The 20,110-nt window shown below is 55.1% G+C and overlaps 4 protein-coding genes across 4 annotated transcripts; 2 read left to right on the forward strand and 2 right to left on the reverse strand.

The window, feature by feature from the left end:
• Positions 1 to 54: 54 nt before the first annotated feature.
• ASPACDRAFT_1859485 (uncharacterized protein) lies at positions 55 to 1,838 on the reverse strand (the record flags this gene model as incomplete). The annotated part of the gene is made up of 3 exons (XM_020197670.1): positions 55 to 760; positions 828 to 1,257; positions 1,325 to 1,838. 3 exons carry the CDS (start codon positions 1,836 to 1,838, stop codon positions 55 to 57), a joined length of 1,650 nt encoding a protein of 549 aa, XP_020052575.1.
• Positions 1,839 to 3,768: 1,930 nt separating this feature from the next.
• On the reverse strand, positions 3,769 to 5,547 carry ASPACDRAFT_125793 (uncharacterized protein). Its single transcript, XM_020196847.1, has one exon. It carries the CDS (start codon positions 5,340 to 5,342, stop codon positions 3,921 to 3,923), a length of 1,422 nt encoding a protein of 473 aa, XP_020052576.1. The 5' UTR covers positions 5,343 to 5,547; the 3' UTR covers positions 3,769 to 3,920.
• Positions 5,548 to 7,392: 1,845 nt separating this feature from the next.
• Positions 7,393 to 9,794, forward strand: ASPACDRAFT_47005 (fungal specific transcription factor domain-containing protein; the record flags this gene model as incomplete). The annotated part of the gene is made up of 5 exons (XM_020201876.1): positions 7,393 to 7,594; positions 7,648 to 7,963; positions 8,018 to 8,546; positions 8,613 to 9,362; positions 9,624 to 9,794. 5 exons carry the CDS (start codon positions 7,393 to 7,395, stop codon positions 9,792 to 9,794), a joined length of 1,968 nt encoding a protein of 655 aa, XP_020052577.1.
• A 1,995-nt stretch (positions 9,795 to 11,789) lies between these two features.
• ASPACDRAFT_54632 (putative polyketide synthase) lies at positions 11,790 to 19,579 on the forward strand (the record flags this gene model as incomplete). The annotated part of the gene is made up of 3 exons (XM_020202903.1): positions 11,790 to 12,428; positions 12,491 to 14,059; positions 14,150 to 19,579. 3 exons carry the CDS (start codon positions 11,790 to 11,792, stop codon positions 19,577 to 19,579), a joined length of 7,638 nt encoding a protein of 2,545 aa, XP_020052578.1.
• Positions 19,580 to 20,110: the final 531 nt, after the last annotated feature.

The following is a 20,110-nucleotide window of genomic DNA, read 5'->3' on the forward strand; positions in this document are numbered from 1 at the left end:
TCTCACCAAATTTAAACACAACCCCCGCCCTTTTCACCGTTAAACCCCCCCCCTTCAAAAACAAGAATACCCCCACGTCCCGCGCGAATACTGCCTCTGCACCTCGCCGACCATCCCCTCCACATCCAACCCCCACACCGTCATCGTCCGCCGCCGAATCTCCTCAAACACCCGGCCCATCATCCCCGTCTCCGCCGTCACCTCCCCACCGGCCCCCTCCTGCCCCTCGAACAGCTCCCACTCATACGCCCGGCACACCTCCCGACTACTCCGCATCACCCACTGCGACCGCTGAAACCGCACATCTGAGTACGCCTTGAACGCCACCTCCAGCGCCTGCGGCGTCGTCAGCTTTCTGGTCAGGATATCGGCCTCCGCGCACGTCAGGGCGGTGACGAGGGCTAGAGCGTCTTCCACCCCCACCCCTGCTCCGGCCCCGTGATGCGGGGATGCGGCGTGTGCGGCGTCGCCGACGAGGCAGACGCGGGAGAGCGCGTAGGTGGGTGGGGGGTGAGTGTAGAGGTCGAAGATCGGCCATTGGGTTAGTGTGGGGGGGAGGAGGGTGAGGAGGGTGCGGAGGAAGGGGGTCCACGTTGCGAAGGTGTTCAGGAGGTGGGTTTTGGGGGTGGTGGGGTTGGACTTTGTGGAGGTTGAGGGGGATCGGGATGGCGATCGGTCTGATGGTGGGTTTATGGGGTTTGTAGGGCTGGTGCTGGTGCTGGTTGGGACTGGTCTGGTGCCGTCCGGGGTGGTGGTGCGGCTGGTTTCGGGGGTGTTGATTGTTGTGGTGCTCGGAGTTGTGTCTGCTGTTGTGCTGTAGGTGTCACTCTTGGATTCTGGGGGGGTTGAGGTTGGGGGTGGGATTGTTGGTTGGTGTGCTGGGGTTCCGGCTGGGGCTTTTGCTTCTGGTTGTGGTGGTCGTGGTGGCTTCTTCTGGGATTGGGGTAGCAGTGGCAGTGGTCGTGGCAGTGGTCGTGGCTGCGCCGGTGAAGCTCGACACGTCCCAGTCATTGGGGTCCGGGACAAACGCGACCACATTCAAAAGCTTCTGGTTGGCGACGGGGAAGTGCAGGACGTGGGCGTGAGGCCCGCAGTGCATGTGCTGGAGGAGGGCGCGGTGGCGGCCCAGATGCGCGATGGCCTGCTCCATCGGGATCAGGCCGCGGTAGGCGAGCTGGTGCGCGTAGCGGGGCCGGTGGTCGGCGTTGGGGAACATGAGGTCGCGCACGCGCGATTTGATGCCATCGCAGCCGATTACTGTGGTTGTTGTTGGTTTTTGCAATTTGGGTGGTGAGGTTATGGCTTTTGGTCGGGTGGAACTCACCTCCATCAACCTCCCTGATACTCCCATCCCCAAACACCAACTGGATCCTCCCAGACTCTAAGTACTTGTACCTCTCCAGCCGTTTACCAAACTGCACCACCCCTTCGGGCATCAGCTTCATGATCTCCTCCAGGAACTGCGCCCGGTGGCACCCTTCGAATCCCCGTGGCCCCGCGTACAGCTTGTAGACTTTCCCCTCGATGCCCACGGGCTGATCGTTGTCGTCGTCCACGTACGTGTGGTATCCGTCCACGAACCGCATGTTGTAGTCCGGGTCGTCGGGCTCGCCGTTCTCCGTCGCCACCGCGCGCAGACACTCGTCCAGCCGCGGGTCCAGCCGCATCATACAGTGGCGCGCGGCCCGCGTGAAGCCGATCCCCGCGCCCAGCTCGCGATGGCACGCCGCCTGCTCGTAGACCTGGATGCGGAGGTGCGGGGAGTCGCGGTTCAGGAGGCCCAGCGCGAGCAGCGTGCCGATGAGGCCGCTACCGATGATGGCAATTTCGATGGTCATTTTGGTTGAGGTTGTGGACTGTACGTGTACGTGTACTTGTACTGGGGGGGACAATGGCCTGGTCTAGTTGTGGTGACTGTGGGAGAGCAGGTATACAATTCCAATCTACAGTATAATATGTCACCACCGGTACTAAAAGGAGAGTACGGTACTTGGGAGTAGCCTACCGTACACCAGGCAGAGGACGTACTTCCGAGGTTGACTCACCCTCACTCAGACATTCACTTGCTCAGTATACACACCGCACCGCAATAAAATCTAACCAACTGCCTACCTTTCAGCTTTGCTTCGCCTCGCTTTGCATCAGGCTGCAGCACGCGCAAGGTAGGGCTACGTAGTCATGCTCTGTCACTTAGTCCAGACGATTGTCAACAAACGAACGAGCCGTGGGGAGTCGCCCGTCTACCCCTTCCCCCCAACAACAAACGAATGTTTTGCTTCTCCTTCCTGTGAAGTGGCTGTACTACATGACAACGCAAACGCGATTTCTTTCTGCCAGTTAAGGTCGAAAACCGTGCGGACAAACCAGCAGGGCCTCACAATCCGGCTTGAACGGATCCGCATGTTGTGGTTTTTTGCGCGCGTCACGTCACCTCCCCTCAACCCGAGATTTCTGGGTGATGGAGCTTAGGCTACGATGTTGCGTGGTACAGTATGCCGTGGGTAGAGATAGGGGGGCCGGATAACTACCGAAAGGCTCAAATATCCCTCGTATTCCCTACCCTTCCCCAGCCCCCAGGCCGCCTCGCTGGTCGAGGTTGAATGGTAGGGTTTCGGAGCTGTCTCTTGAAAACTCGCACTCTCAACCGAGACCTCATCCCATCTTACGACCTACCAGTCAAAACGGCAAGAAATCAAAGCAGCAGCGGATAACCAGAACACACTAACGCAACAAAGAGAAAGACCAGACAAGCAGGCAGAGGTTAAACACTCCCCGTAGTACAACATCTACTTCCCGTGTAACCAGGCACCAAGCAAGAGCAAAAAGACAAAAGATATATCTCCGAGGCAGCAAGAAACTTGTGTTACGCTCTTGTTGGTGCGTAGCGTCTGTCGTACACAACGGATCGAAGTCTCGCGAAGACAAATCAGGGACCAGGTTTCGGCAGCCCCGTTTGGCCTTGATTTTGTTTTTGACTTGGGTAGGGCGTTATTGGATCGGATGAAAGCAGGAGGCCGGTGGAACGAATCGGAGGGTAGGGGGAGGGCTGCACAAGCAAGGGAGCAAGAGCTTTTGTTGCTAAATTTACGGTGGGTTGCTCAAGGGGTCTGTCTTTCTGTCCGATGGGGCTGGGTGTTCTGGACAGATTTGGGCGGCAGGATTGGAAATTGGACTTAGATCGTGGGAAAATCGCCGAGGATTTGCGGCGGATCTTGGGCCGGGCCGGCTGGTTGATGACTGGCGTTAGGGGAGGGTTTCGATTCTTAGAATTATGGGGGGCGTGAGGGGAGGTTGGGCTGGATTGGTATGGATCTGATCTGAAGTTGGGTGAGTTTGAAACTAGGGATGGGCGTCCTTGTAGTCAGATCTAACAAGGGCTGAGGCTATGAGGTCAGATCTGTGGGTTGTTTGAGGAGGGGATTGTGAGTTTTGAAGTGGCGATGTTGAGGGTTGAGGTTGCTATTTTGAGGACAGGAGATGGATGGGGGGTTTTTACTGAGAGGGAGACGTTCAAATAGTCGTGTTGGGGGGGAGGGGGGGGCGCGATATGAATAATGTCATTAACGACGTATAGGAGATGTTGACATAGAAAGACCAGAATATAGCTGAGCATAATGTTGAAATCATAGTATCTATTCATTGTGGAGCGTGAATATGGACTATGCAGTCTCTCATCGTACATATCACATTGCCAGTTAGATTTGTGATGGCTTCAGATCGTATGACACTGGGAGAAGTACTGATGAATGAACTCAATAATACCGATGGGGCGGAACTGTAACAGGCACCCTGAAACTGATATCATTCTGGTTTACTTGAACTACTTAACATCGACTCGTGGCTTCATCGCTCATCGCTCATATTCCATAATTGCTGCGCCAAATACGCGCAACCTCTTTGATCCGCATCATCCTCATGGATCAACCGATATAACGCACCACCTCATTCCACTCCTCGTTTGCCTTGAGCAACGCCCAGTCCCGCTCACTCAGGCACAACAGCGCCTCCCACCCTCCCTCCTCATCCCTCTCATCGATCACCGGCGCGACATAGCACGCACACGGCAAGGGGATCTCAAATGAGGGCCGCCGGATCGCATGCGGCTTCCCCAGCGGCCCAAACACCGGCACCGAGACGTGGGCCATGCTCGAGCACGAGAAGTCCGTCAACGGGTTGAAGGCGCCCCCATACGCGACCTTGCTCTTATCCTCCTCATTGGCCAGGAACGTCGCGTAGCTGCGCGTGGCGTGCACGTTGTGCAGTGACCTGATGTGTCTCCGTAGCTTGACGGCCAGATCATACAGCGGCAGCGAGGCGACCTCCGTGAGGGGCAGACGCAAGTTGGCCGTGCGCACCATGTGGCCCATGTAGTAAGGTGAGAGGTTGATGGTGCGCCGCAGGTCCAGCGCGCGGGTGATTTTGGAGGTGGACGCTTGTAGGGAGGGAGGCAGGTGCGGGAGGCGCAGGGTGATGAGCCGCTGCCACAAGAATGAGGTCAAGGCATCGTTGGGCGTGATCTTCTCTTTCTCGTGGTCAGTGGATGTCGACTCGACTGGTGCGAGTGGCGCAGCCTTCTGGTAGATCTTGGCCATGGACGTCTCGCTGAATCGCACGGCCCGCCATTTGAAGGTTGCCATGTAGGCTTGCATCTCCGGTGTGATTGGGCCCGACGACAGTCCGGGAACAATCGCCGGCTTCAGTTCGCTGTGATCGTCCATGGGCTCGTCATCGTTGAGCAGAGGGATGAGGGTGCGTCTGTCGATGTTGCCCTCGCGGATGGCTTGCTCGGGGAACGGCTCGTCGCGGAGACTGTATGCGAGCAGGTTGATGATCTGGAACATCCCGTTCCCATCGATCATGTTGTGCTGGGCCGCAATGGCCAAGATCAGGCCCCCCTCGATCCAGTTAAGCTGGAAGTCCAGCACGGGCGCTGGGTTCGTCTCGTTGTCGTCGTCGAGATAGGGCTGCGGAAAGGCCGGGCGAGGAGGGGCCAGCAAAGTCGGCAGCGAGGTGGTCGGCCACCCCGTCGCACGCAACTCGGCAAGCGATGCGACCTCGTGCGTCCGATCCTCCACCCGCAGGAATTTATGATCGGGAGCTTGCCATGGGATGTGAGGACGCACGATGAAGACGCCCGAGCAAGATGGAGTTTGGCCCTCGCGGACGACTTTGCCGCCGAGGAAGGGGAAGCCGGCGATGAGTTGGTGGATGGCTGACTCCAGGGCTGTCTCGATCTGATGGCGTGCTACATCGTTCACGAGTGGGAAAATGAGGAGCATGTGAGAGTAGGATTTCAGTAAGGGCAATTGGCCCAGGATGTCTTGGGTGTGGTCATAGTCCATGGTGGTGGTGGCGGTGGTGGTGGTGATGAGGAACGAGTCTGGCGTGGTTTACCCTGGGGTTACAAGGGCTACGGAAGACTACGTTAATGGGGAGAGAGACCACTACTATGTTATATACAGGACGGCGTACTTTCTTAGACAGAAACCACCCACTGCTGGCAGGTCTCACAGCAGTGTGCCACATTTTGAACTGGGCCCTGGGCAGTCCTTGTATCTTGACTACATGTTGCTCTTCTCATCTGGTGTCATCATCAGAAACCCCAACACCTAACAATAACCAACTTCTTAGCATCGGTTAATATTACTCATGCTGCTGCTCATAATATTGGCGCCAGGATCGGCCCGGCGGAAATGGGGCATTTCAATAGCGGCTGTCGATCGCAGGGCCCTTCTCTGCACGCGATCGATCTCGGCCCGAAGAACACGAGATTCGGCCGATTTTTGGGGATTCTTGTGATCAATAAATCGAATTCTGCACTCTTCTGTTGGCTTCTATTGTCTTTGGTCTTGCTAAAATGGAGGATTTGCGTGGTTGTGTGGTCGTGATGTAGTTTATTTCTTTTTTTCCTTGTATTTTTCCATTTTTCAGTGCAAGTCGGCCATTTCTGCCCTAATTTTGCCCCTCGTCGTTCCTTGACTGGCTGTGCATATTGCAGTCCCACCTGCTCCAATTCAGGCTAATGCCAGGCGACTCAGTTCATCCCCCCTCTTTTCCTTCAGATCTCGGCTCTGATCGCATGCACGGGCGCTACATACTGTCTGAGCGTGGAATCTAAGGCCAGCCCGATCTGCCATCCAGTAATCCATCTCTCGCATTCACCTTGTTGTTGTTTGAAGGTCACATTTCCACCTATGTTGGGTTGAACCGTCCCTCACAGCTGCGATGCAGGACAAGTTGACATCTGTCGTGCGAGGTTTCGAGCAGGTTGGCTGTTTGCTTGCCTCCTTATCATTTGCCACTGCCGCTGCCACTACTGCAGTGTGTGCAGAGATGCAGATGTACCTCTCTCTCCTCCCCCATTGTTCCTCTACTCTACTTACATGTACCTTCACGGGGGCGTCCAGACCCACCAAAACAATAGGCCTCCGTGAGATCCTAGCCTGCAGACCCCCTGCAGGGTTGATCCTGCTTTACTGCCAGCTGCAAAACCTGCGATCGGTCGCATTTGCTTATTCGGTCCCTCAAACTTGCTTATTCGCCTCAAGACGCATCGATGTCCTCAATTGAATGCTGTGACTCGGTGGCTGGCTGAGGGGCGTCAACGTGATCACGTTGATCAAACCGAGCGCAGTGGCACTGTTCATCTAGTGGACCCTTAGAGATCGTGGAGGTCAAGATGATCGCAGTTCACGGCTTTCTCATCGCTGTCAAGCGCCGATAGTGAGTAGAAGTGGCTCGACGAATGCTTGTCCAACCCTCATCTATACCTCTCCCCACCATCGCCCCTGATGTGTCTCCAGGATCAGCTGCAGCCTGCAGAGTGCAGGGCTATTCTAGCTCTCTCGTCTTGCCCTTCTGGTCAGAAAGGCCTCGTTCAAATAATAACAGAACCAGTCAGCGAGCGCGCTACCCACTGCGATCTGCATCCTGCAGGGCAGTCATCACATTGCACTAGCTAGAACGTGTTCCTTCAGGACGCACGTCGAGTCACCATTTAGGCCCGTATGGATCGACCGCGACACCCTTTCCGACTGGCTCGTCGGCGCTGACTGTGTGGATGAGCTTAATACCCCCAAAAAGCAAGCATCAGTAGCCCGGATGGAGTCCTCGTCCTCGGTATCGGACTGGCTCCTCGACTCTATGGTTCGTCTTGTCTAGTCCGACTCGTGTTGGTGCGTGCGGTCGATCCATTGCTTTGGTATCTTATCACGACCCCGCTAGTCATCGGCTGGAGCAAAGAGAAGCCTGGATCAACGCACCTGCTCATAGTCGACCGGGCTCGGTTATAAGTCAGGAAACCAAGCGCTGTGGAGGTCGCTTTGATTTCGTCGGAGCAACCAACAGTGGAACTGGAACTGGTCTGCAGGTTTACACTCCATCAGCCCCGACATGGTCACGTCGACGCCTACAATCTCTAGACAACGCCCTGGCTCGGCCTGTGAAGAGTGTCGACGGCGCAAAGTGCGCTGTGACCGTCGTCGGCCTCAGTGTCAGGTGTGTTTCGAGACAGGGATTGAGTGCAAGATCAACACCACCAGATTGCCTCGGGGACCTCGAAAGGGCCAGTTGCGTACGCTGCGGACAAGAATCGGTACAGCGCCTTTCATGCTCAGTGGCTGTGGATTGACGACTGACACACAACAGCTGCCCTAGAGCGCTGCCTCGCAGATCAGCATCCCGAGATCAACCACCAGATGGCGAGTCTGTTTGACGGCACGGTACTTGACTGCGACTCGGAGGATGATCCCCTCCGTGACCTCACTTCACTGTCTGATTCAATCCCGGTTTCAGTACCTCTGTCAACTCTCCCGGACCCGGTGTTGGCCCCTGGAGAGGAGCTGGAGATGCGCGAGAGAGATGCTCATCCCACTATCTCATCTACTAAGATTCAATCGCCGAGGACCCCAGAGTCGTTACCACGGTCGACAGGCCTGGTCTCGGAATTGATGCGAGCTGAACTGTATGTTGTTGCTATTGAACCTAGCAAGATTTATGAACTCTAACCCGTCAGCAGTGATCAACTGTATTTCGATCGGGTGCACCCGTTTGCGCCTATCCTCCAGCGCTGGCGCTATCACGTCTGGGCTCGCCAACCTAAGAAGTCCGACAGCCAGGTCTGTTTACAATACGCCATGTGGACGGTGGCAGCCTCTCTGTCTGCCCAGTTTCAGGCATTACGTGATCAGCTGTACACCGAGACGCGCAGGATTCTCGATTCCTTAGATCGACCGGATAGCATCACAATGGTCGCAGGGCTGGAACAGGCCCAGGCATGGATTCTGATCGGGCTTTACGAGTACATGCAACGGTCGGCTCTCCAGGCCTGGATGAGCATAGGAAGATGCTGCCGACTGGTATTAGGAATGCGGCTCTATGAGCTGGACGATTCCACCAACCCGGTGACGATGGCACGGGAACAGGAAGCTATGTTGGTGGATTGGATCGGGCTGGAGGAGCAGCGCCGGACTTTCTGGATGGCGTATTCGTTGGATCGATTTATCAGTTTCCACAACGGGCTGCCGTTTACTCTGCATGAACCCGTGGTTCGTTGCCCCTGTACCTCCATATTGAGCCCACGTACGTTGCTAACCCTGGATTATTACCACCAGATCACCACGCGGCTGCCCAGCCCGGAAGAGGAGTTCCAATGCGGGCAACCAACCCTAACGCCATACCTTCGCGAAGTAATGAACCAGCATCCTCTGCTTCATCACCCAGTCCAACCCACTCTATACCAATACCCCCATCTGCATGCTCAGCAGCAGCAACATCCTCCCCACATCTACGCAGTTCCCCATTCCCCGACCTCCCCAACCCACCTGACAATGGCCTTCCCCCCCGTGGCAGTGGCAACCCCCACCAATCCCACAGCAACAACAACCCCCGTCCTCAACCCCGATCTCAATAGCCAAGTCACCCACTCAAACTCAAGCTTCACCGAATTCATCATTCTCGCCACGATCATCGGTCGCGCCCTCTCGCACCGCCAAGCGCTGGTCATGGAGCAACCCTTCCAACCATTCCACCACCCACCTCTGTCCCCGACAAGCCCCCACACCCCGCTCCCCAATTCCCTCGACACCTTCTGGAACCGCCACCACGCCCTTCACGCCCTCTTCAGCGCCCGCATCCAGTCGCTCTCGTCCAACCCCCAGGCTCCAGACGACCCATTGATCATGTTCGCGCGCATCGTCGCGCAAAGCATGGTACTGTTCCTGCACAACGTCCTCGAGTCCGTCGCGTGGAAGTCCGGCGGCGATCAGCTGCTCGGCATCATCGAGGACGAGCGGCTCTGTGTGCTCGCCGCGCATGAGGTCGTCGGCCTGGTCAAGGTGCAAGGCCAGTTGGGGTACTTTAAGGTTAGTTGTGCCGTTTTCTTCACGTGTTGTGGTGTATCACCTTGGCCTTGAGCCGGGGCTGTTGGCCGCCCCTGCATTCGCATCTGTCTCTTCCTCAAGCCACACAGTGAGATATATTGGTCATGGAGGTGATTGCGGCCGCTCCAAAGACCTCCAATCCCACCACCTTGACGGCCAGATTCCCCCCACGACCCCCAACGAGAAATCGTGCAAAGCAGGAACCCTGTAACCGGAACGATGCTAACATCCCTCCCCGTAAAGGTCCACCCACTCACCCCCATCCCGCTGATGATGTGCACCGAATTCCTGACGGCGCATGCGTACCTGGACCCCTCGTTCGAGGTCATGTTGCACGAGCTGCTGGAATGTCTGGGCGCTCTGGAGAGAGTCAAGAACCCCGTGCAGAGTCCGACCTTGTCCGTGGTGGTTTAAGAATCGTTGCGGGATCTCTCAACGAGAACTTCAATTTAGCTGCGGGATCATTTTTCGGTGTTTGGTCGGGTGTTATTGCTTGATTGATGATTTTCCTGAGAAAGCTTGTGGTTGTTGTTGCTGTCTGGCGGGGAGATACTCAAGGCGTTATGAACTGAGGCAATCGTCTATTAGCTGTGTGCTCTCTCCTGGTTCTTTGATTGCGCTCGATTCAGCTTGGTTCGGATTCCGCTTCAATTTCCTGTGCAGGCTCATGGGATTCAATGAAATGCTGCTGCTCCTGGGTGGTGGTGTGTTGTGTTGTGTCTTGTTTTGTTGCCCATCAGATGGCAGGATAATTATATTCAATGGGGCTGGCACTGGCACTGGGCACGAGGAGGCATGAAGGTGAGCGAGCAGCGAGCTTGCGTGCTTATAACATACAGTTCAACCTAATATATTGGAATCATAACCTCGTGTATGTGCATAAAATCTTCGGGTTATCTCCTATCTCCATGGACTCCCTTTCGCCATCGACCATAACAAGAATCAGACAACCCCCTTCCCCCAAACTCCGCTGCTTATTCCCGGGCTGCTATCAACTTCAACTCCGAAAAGCCTCGTTCGTCTTTCCCAACGGCCGGCGGTTAGGAAACTACGTTCTGCTGCTGCAACTGCAACCGGAAAGAGGTAAATAAAAACAAAATAATCAGACACCCGTCGATTGATCTTCCTCTTTCTTGTTTCCGGTCTGGTCTTTCTCCCCAAGGAGTACGTAGGCTTTACGCTGAAGCCATTTTTCAGCCAGAAAATGAGGGCTGGGATGGGCGGACGGGTATGAACCTGGCGACCAGATCTTTTGTGAAACCTTGGCGGTTCTCTTCTAGTCTGGACTGGATGGATGGATCTGACAGCCAGCTAGCCCGAGGAGATACACCGAGGAATAAACTCCGGCCGTTGTGTCTTCATGCTCTTGAATTGTCTGTCGTTCTTTATCTTGTCTGGTTATTTCATTCTAGGCCGGCAGTTTCCTGTCTGGCTGGTTTCGCTTTTGCGGGGACACGGTTGGGGGGATCTTCCACCACTGGCTTCTGCTCCTGTGGATCTAAGAATAGGATGATGTCCCCAGCAGAAGAAGGAAGCATAGATTTGTTCCGACATGATCAGCTGTTAGACCGTTCCTCATCCCCGTAGTGTATGTAGTCGAGGTAAGCTAAAAAGAAAAGCAATGTAAAATGCACCTGGATATGCATACTTGTCAGCAACGGGGGTCTGATCCTCTCATTTTCTATTAGCATGCGCTGGTTGAAGGGAAGGTTTAGGTAGCAAGTTTAATGAGTTGAGTCTCGGTTTCCCGTTCCCTGTATCTTCACAGGGCTGGGTGTAACTCTACTCACCTGTTTCCTTGCACAGTTGAGTATCGTATATGCCCGACGGACTGGGTTGGGAGGCAAAGGCCGTGAGTTCGTGGGACTGACTGTGCACACATACAACGGTGACTCTACTGTCTCTCCCTCTCTCCCACTATCTTTCGGTTACGGTTCTTGCCGATAGATTTGTGCATTAAAACCTGGCCGCTCTCTGTTTTCTTTGTTATTGTCTGTGTGGATCTGTGACCTTTTCCTTGGATTGATTGATAGCAACCCTACAGGTCTCTCGTTTATGATTCTTTCTCCGGATATAGCAGTCCTTTAATCCCGCGTGTTCATTATCGCTTGAGCGGGAAAGAAAGTCTCCGGGGTTTGGTCGTTGTGCGTGCCGGTTCGTTGGTGTGTTTTTGTGGGGGAAGTTTGCTTGCTTGCGTGCTTACTTCTTACCTCATCCGCAATTTTTGGTCATTCCCTTCCGGGGATTGGTTTGCATCGATCCATATCGGGTAAATCAATACTTGCGAGTCTTGTGGACCTGTTCTGGAATTGTTGACGTTGCGTCTGTGCTGGGGTGTCCTGTTTGTTGGTCTGTTTGTTTGCCTGCTTGGTTTGTGATTTATGAGTGGCAAACATATAACCATAACTCATGGCCAGTCAATTATCACCTCCACCGGGAGGCAAGACGGTGCTGCTATTCGGCTGCCAGACGGTGCAGTTTGACGCCAACGACTTCCGACAGCTGCGGCGCGTCATTCTGGACACGCCCGACAACCACTGGGTGCTGGACGTGCTGGCGGAACTGCCCGTCTACTGGCGCACCGCCGCCACCAAGTACCTGCCGAAGCTGCAGGCGCTGCCGGGTGAGCAGCAGCTACGCGAGCTGAACCAGTGGATCCGCACCGGCAAAGTCGCCGACCGCCACTTCCCGCTGCCCTACCTCCAGCATGCCCCGCTGCTGATGATCACCCACCTGCTGCAGTTCGCCCGCTACCTGCAGCTGACGCATCCAGACTACGCCGCGCACGGCATCGTGGACGCCGAGACGAGCCCCGTCGTGGAAATTGTGGGGTTCTCGTTCGGCTTTCTCAGCGCCGCAGTCGCTTCGACCGTCACGAACCGGAGCCAGTTGCGCGAGTATGGGGCCGTGGGGATTCGACTGGCGACCCTGCTGGGCGCGCTGGGCGATGAACAGGAGAGCCGCGAGAAGTATACCTCGCTGTCGACGGTGTGGAAGAGACCGGAATTGGAGGAGGAGCTAGCTCATGTGCTGGAGCAGCATTCCGAGGTGAGCTAACTGATATTTAAAGAGGACGAGTGGCAAGATAACGCTAATACCTCGTTCGTTAGGCGTATATTACAGTTCGATATGACACAAATCGCGCGACTATCATGACGCCGCGGAAAGGGCTGGGCCGGCTGCAGCAAGCGCTTCAAACGGCCGGATTCTCTGCATACCACATCAACTTCAACGGGCGCTATCATTGGCCGGCGCATCAGAAACTATTGCATATGCTTGAGCAGATGTGTGAGGCGGATCCCGCGTTGCAGCTGCCAGATGCATCGCAGTTGCCACGGCACACATGGACCAACATCACCAATGAGCCCATCGATGAGGGTCCACTGCACCAGGTGGTTCTGCGCTCTATCCTGGCACAGCAGTGTCAATGGGGTCCCACGTTTGCGGCTGTGCATCGGGCCCAACTGGAGAACACGCAGTCGATCGTGGTGGAGTTTGGCTCTGAGCGCTGCGTTCCCCCGACATTCATGCGCACGCTCGGCAGCCGCGTGGTGCACTATATGGACTTGAACCTGGACTTCCAGTCGCGGGTCTCGCCACATCAGTCGACCCCGACGATATATGATGACGACATTGCTGTGGTGGGCATGGCCTGCCGGGTGGCTGGTGCCGATGATCTCGAGGAGTTCTGGAAGCTCTTGTGCGCAGGCGAATCGCAGCACCGGGAGCTGCCGCCGGAACGATACAAAGACTATGAGACCCCGTGGAGGCCAGGCGCGATTCGCCCCTGGTGGGGCAACTTTGTCAACGACATCGATGCCTTCGACCACAAATTCTTCAAGAGGGTGCCGAGAGAGGTCATGTCCCAGGATCCACAGCAACGGTTGTTTCTGCAGATCGCATACCAGGCTCTTCAGCAGGCGGGCTACTTCCACAAGAAGGATGCCACCAAGGACATCGGGTGCTATGTCACCTGTTGTACCGTGGACTATGAGCATAACGTTAATTGCCATCCGGCCACGGCCTATGCTGCCACGGGTTTGCTGCGAAGCTTCATGGCTGGTAAGGTGAGCCATTACTTCGGATGGCGCGGGCCGGCGCTGTGTATTGACACCGCATGTTCGGGCTCCGCCGTTGCGCTGCATCACGCTCGCAGGGCCATCCTCAATGGTGACTGCAAAGCTGCGCTGGTTGGGGGCGCCAATGCGCTCACGAGTCCACTGGCATTTGATAATTTGAATGGAGCATCGTTTGTCTCCCCCACCGGACCATGCAAGGCGTTCGACGCAAAGGCCGATGGCTATTGCCGCGGCGAGGGCTTTGCAGCGATCTTCATCAAGAAGATGTCCGACGCGTTGGCTGATGGTGACACAATCCTGGGCACCATCGCCGGCACCGCGGTGGAGCAGAATGACAACTGCACCCCGGTGGTGGTCCCTCATGCGCCGTCGTTGGCCGGCTTGTTCGACAAGGTCATTCGTCAGGCCCACATCCGCCCGCATGAAATATCGGTTGTCGAGGCTCATGGCACCGGAACACAAGCGGGTGACCCGGCCGAATATAGCAGCGTGAGACAGGTAATGGGTGGACCACAACGAGCAGCCCCGCTGACGCTGGGGTCAGTCAAAGGGCTGGTCGGACATACGGAAGGTGTCTCTGGCATGGTAGCACTGGTCAAGGTACTCCTGATGATTCACGAAGGAAAGCTCCCGCCCCAACCGAACTTCCACAACTTGAACCCACACATCCGGGCGGCTGCCGACGATTAGATCGAGATCACCACCCGGTTAAAGCCATGGCAAGCGGATTTCCGCGCAGCACTAATCAATAATTACGGTGCCTGTGGATCGAACGCCTCCGTAGTAGTCACTCAGCCACCTGGCTTTCGGACCGGGAGCGGTGCCTCTGCTATTCATGCCCCCGGCATCTCCCTTCCCTTCAGATTCTGTGGTTTAGACGAGCACCGTCTGCGTGATTATGCACGAAAGTTCTACAGTCTCTTGCAGCATCAGGCCGTTTCTGCAAGCCATCTAGCGTCTCTGGCTAATGTCTCGTTCAATGTTGCTCGCCAATGCAGCCCAACTCTCGACAGGCACCTGATATTCAGCTGCAGTTCACTGGTAGAGCTTGAGTCTAGATTGCTTTCCGTCGTTAATGGGGACGAAAGCCGAGTTGTTCGCATGGCCAAGTCCACCCGCCCCGTGATTCTATGTTTTGGGGGGCAGGTGTCAACTTCGGTCGGTTTGGATCGCACCGTTTACGACACCATGCACGTTCTGCGCAATCATCTCGATGACTGCAGCAGGATACTAGAGTCGCTCGGGTATGACAGTCTCTACCCTAGTATCTTTGAGTCCACCCCAATCGCCGATCAAGTCAAGATACAGACACAGCTGTTTGCTTTGCAGTATGCCAGCGCTCGCTCCTGGATAGACTGTGGCCTTACAGTAGCGGCCGTCGTTGGCCATAGCTTTGGAGAGTTAACTGCCCTCTGTGTATCCGGGGCACTGTGCCTTGAAGATGCGCTAGTCCTAGTCGCTAGACGGGCGACTTTGATTCGGGACAGTTGGGGACCAGACCCTGGGGCCATGGTTGCTGTAGCGGGCGAGCTGCACGAAGTTGAACATCTGCTAGCCGAAGCCACAAAATCTGTCTCGACTGGAACATCCTCCGCCAGCATCGCCTGTTTCAACGGCCCACGTAGCTATACGTTAGCTGGAGCAACAGAAGCGATGAACGCAGTGCGTGTTATGCTTTCCACACAGCCAGCATTCTCTCGTCTCAAACACAAAAGTTTGGACGTCACCAATGCATTCCACTCGTCATTGGTCGATTCCCTCGTTCCAGACTTGAAGAGGATAACTGACGGATTGATGTTCCGCGAGCCGCATTTGCACCTGGAGCGGGCCACGGAAGAGCCATGCACTGGTGTCCCCTCTCCGACCATTGGAGCTGAGCATCTCAGAAAGCCGGTGTACTTCAGTCAGGCTGTCAACCGCCTAGCAGAGAGGTACAAGTCGTGCATATGGCTCGAGGCCGGTTCCAACTCAACCATCACTTTGATGGCCAGTCGCGCGTTGGCAACAAGTGCTGCCTCAAACCATCAATTTCAATCCGTCAACATCACAAGCAAGACAGGGGTCCAGAGTCTGACCGACAACACAATCGCTCTCTGGAAGGAGGGAATTTCTGTCTCCTACTGGGCACATCATTCGTCGCAGACGCCCGAGTATGACTTCGTCTTTCTCCCACCCTATCAATTTGAGAAGAGTCGACATTGGATGGACAATAAGCTGTTACCCGCAAGTAGCCCCATCAAAGCGAGTGAAGTACAAGAGGAGCAGCCGAAGCCGAAAATTCATTTCCTAGGATATCAAGGCTCAGCAAAGATGGTCGCCAAGTTCTCCATCGATACTACGCACCCCAGCTACCGTGAAGCTGTGTCGGGCCACATAGGTGCACAAACAGCGCCTCTCGCCCCAGCTTCATTCATGCTCGATACTGTGGTTGAGGCACTGAGAAGCTTACCAGAAGGTAAAAACAGAGTACCGCAAGTAAAGAATGTCACCAGTGATGCGCCGCTGGGGCTGGACGAGAGACAAAATGTGTACATCACACTCACCGCTCAGAGCACGGACAAGACATTCTGGGACATGGAATTCACCAGCGAAAATCCCGAAAAGAGTGCACAGTCACGGGTAGTCCATTGTGCTGGTCGGATCAAGATGTTCAAGGCAAATGATCCCGCGCTCCAGGGCGAATTCTCCCGATACAGTCGCTTGGTCAGTCACCGTCGATGCCGTGAACTTCTCGACAGCTCCGACGTAGATGATATCCTGCAAGGTCGCAATGTGTACCGCGCCTTTTCCGAGGTTGTGGACTACGCTGAGCCCTACCGTGGCGTCCATAAGTTGGTCGGCAAGGGCAATCAGTCAGCCGGTCGAGTGGTGAAGAAGTATTCCGGTCAGACCTGGGCGGACACGTTTCTGTGTGACTCATTCAGCCAAGTCGGAGGTTTCTGGATTAACTGTATGACCGATCGGCCATCGTCCCAGATTTACATCGCCAGTGGCATGGAGCAGTGGATGCGTACACCTTTGTATGCTGACCCGAGCACGCCACGTCCTGAGACTTGGGATGTGCTAGCAACACATGAACGAGGAGATGGCTTCTACACCACGGATATCTTTGTCTTTGACCCGGAAAAAGGCCAACTGGTAGAAACGTTCATTGGGATGAAATACTCATGTGTGCCAAAGGCAGTCTTCTGTAAGATTCTCAGCAAGCTGGGGTCGAGTGCCATTCCTCAACAGACTCATCAGGCTGCAGTTGTGACAAAAGCAGCCTCGCCGCCAAAAGCGACAGCTAGTGATCCAGTCTCCAAAGCAAAGAAGGCAAAGGCACAGGCTTCCGACCTGGTCGTACGCATCAAGGACGTGGTTGCCGATTTTTGTGCTGTCGATCCCAGCGAAATTCACGATGACGGCAATATGGCTGATGCTGGCGTTGATTCTTTGATGTCAATGGAGTTGGCACGCGAGATGGAGGAAGTGTTCAAGTGTACGTTGCCAGCAACCGAACTGATGGAGGCGGAGACGTTCCGTGACCTCGTCCGTGCGGTACACAAAGCTATGGGAATCGACACACTTGATGAGGCAGAAAATATAGATGAAACCAGCGAGAGTGGCACTACCTCTTATACCGAGTGTGAAACAGAGTCGGATGGGGCAGTTGACGCTGGTACCACCGAGTCTGTGACTAGCATGAGCACTGACACGCCCGAGCTACATCTGCCGCACGACATAATCTTAGACGCATTCGCTGAAACCAAAGCCTTGACAGATCAGTTTCTCTCGGAGAACAACTGCAGCGGGCGCGTGCTTAGCTTCAACCCAGTCCAGATGCAACTTTGCGTGACGATGACTCTGGAGGCATTCGAGGAGCTGGGTTCATTCATTCGAAGTGCGCAACCAGGTCAGCGGCTCGAGAGGATCAAATTTGATGCCCAGCACGAGGAGTTGGTGGAATACCTCTATTCCCGGTTGGAGGAAGCTCGCCTGGTAGAGTTGGATGAAGGAACGGTGACTCGTACGAGCTTGGAGTGGACCAGGATGTCTAGCACTGCCATTCTCGACGAAATCAGTCGGACCTACCCTGAGTTCGTAGGTGCCAGCAAGCTTGCCTTTTATACAGGAAGCAAACTGGCATCGGTGTTACGCGGCGAACAAGATGGTCTTCAACTGATTTTCGGGACAAAAGAAGGACAGGAGCTTGTGTCATGGATGTACGGTGATGAATCGCACAACGTGAGTGGTTACAAGCAAATGCTGGATTTCATTCAGCGGCTCGTACACAAGCTTGGGAGTCGTTCGGGAACAGGTCAGCTGAAGATCCTCGAAATGGGCGCTGGTACCGGAGGAGGTACAAAGTGGTTCCTTCCCGTGTTGGCCAAGTTTGGGGTTGCCGTCGAATATACCTTCACCGACATCTCCCCTGCCTTCCTGGCGCAAGCCCGTCGGCGCTTCAAAGAATATCCCTTCGTGCAGTACCGTGTTCATGACATTGAGAAGCCTCCAGCAGACGACTTAGTTGGGACTCAGCATATCATTATCGCCAGTAATGCTGTGCATGCAACCTCGAATCTGCAGGTGTCAACCGGAAATATGCGTCGGGCATTACGACCCGACGGGGTGGTCTTGATGCTCGAGATGACTCGACCACAGTTCACAATTGATATTGTGTTTGGGCTCTTCCGTGGCTGGTGGGTATTCAATGATGGGCGAAACCATGCTATCACCAGCGAGAACCGCTGGGAAGCCGACCTCCATGCCGTCGGTTACGGCCACGTGGACTGGACAGATGGCCATTCGGCTGAAGCGAGCGTCCAACGGGTGCTCTTTGCTACTTCTACCGGAGAGCAACGTGAACGGCTTCCGCTGGGGCCGAATATGTCTCATGTGAGCTTCCTTGCGAGTGTTGACAATGTTGCTCGAAAGCAGGCGACTGACAAGTATATCCGTCGCAGCATTGAAGGCTTTACCGGACCGACAGTGACCCATAGTCCAGTGACTGGACGGGTCGCTGTTTTGGTTACGGGGGCCACAGGCAGCTTGGGCTCTCACATAGGTGCATATTTGGTGCAGCTGCAGGAGGTTAGTCGGGTCATCTGCCTCAACCGACGGGGTAAGGAGGATCCATTTAAACGACAGAAGAAGGCTTTTTCAGATCGAGGTCTTGGTTTGACCTCCAAAGACTTGGACAAAATCACAGTGATTGAAACAGATACGCAAGACGTAAAGCTTGGGCTGTCAGACGAGCAGCATCGATTTGTACAGAATACCGTCACACATATCATCCACAACGCTTGGCCGATGAACGGTGCCCGGGGCCTGTCCGGGTTTGACTCTCAATTCCGAACCATGCGGCACCTGGCCGATCTAGCACGCGACATCGCCTCTGTCCGACCTGCAAAGACCCGGGTTGGTTTTCAGTTCATATCTTCCATTAGTACGGTCGGGCTTGCTCCTCTCGTGACGAGTAAGCCAGAAATTCCGGAGGATCAAAGCGTGATTGACTGGGTGTTAGCCAATGGATACGGCGAAGCAAAGTTTGTCTGTGAGCAGATTCTTCACCAGACCTTGCAGAGGTATCCGGATCGATTCAATACCATGGTGGTACGACCTGGTCAAATTGCAGGGTCATCGCTCAGCGGATACTGGAATGCTGCGGAGCACTTCCCCGCCCTGCTGAAATCGGCCCAAACACTCAGGGCATTGCCTGATTTTGGCGGGGTGTTGTCTTGGACGCCTGTCAACACTGTCGCAGCCACTTTAGGCGAGCTTCTTCTCGCCGAGAAGGCCCATCCCGTCTATCATGTTGATAATGCGGCTCGTCAACCGTGGCGAGAGGTGACGCCCATTCTTGCGCAGGAGCTGGGAATTCCCCTTGGCAATTTGCTTCCGTTCTCAGAGTGGATTGAACGAGTTGAGGCCTTTGCTGGTCCACGAGAAGACAACCCGGCAGGTGTGATGGCGGACTGGTTGGCGGCCAACTTTGAGCGCATGTCTTGCGGGGGATTGCTCTTGGCGACAACGCGTGCCCAGCGAGACGCGCCCACGCTGCGGAGCCTGGGGCCTGTTGATCAGAGGACAGTGCGGGGATACGTGCAGTACTGGCGTCGGACGGGTTTCTTGATATAGATAGAGGTGAAAAGTTTTCTGAACGTCAACAGTGTGATCTCATACTCATTTAGAGGATGCGAAATAATAGACGCAAATGTCAACTTCTAGATTATTAAGTGAAGTTTTCTACACAAATTGTAGAGAAAGCCGGGGGTGGGAAGACGCGGGGAATCATCACCGCCTTGGTCACCGCCTCGGCAGGTTTCCTCCCCCCCGATTATTCTGCCTCGTGGCTGCAATCTTCCGCCGGAACCTGCAACTCTGCCTTTGCCCCTCACTCATGGAAGAACAAACAGAAGCATCGTCGTCTGTGGCAGACTCCTCTCTCTCGTCAATCTCAGCATCAGCTTCACTATCCAACAAACCAAGGAGAGCACGATTGGTACCTTCAGTGCTACCCACGCGCGTCAGTAGCGCTTGTGAACGATGCCGTCTCCACAAATCCCGGGTAGGCAGGCCGACTTGCCGCTCCGGCATAGCTTATAGATCAACGGACTGACCGACTCACGGCAGTGTGATCCATATCGACCATGTTCATTGTGTGTGCGA

The sequence above is a fragment of the Aspergillus aculeatus genome, assembly GCF_001890905.1.
Source record: "Aspergillus aculeatus ATCC 16872 unplaced genomic scaffold ASPACscaffold_17, whole genome shotgun sequence".
Taxonomy (NCBI): domain Eukaryota; kingdom Fungi; phylum Ascomycota; class Eurotiomycetes; order Eurotiales; family Aspergillaceae; genus Aspergillus; species Aspergillus aculeatus.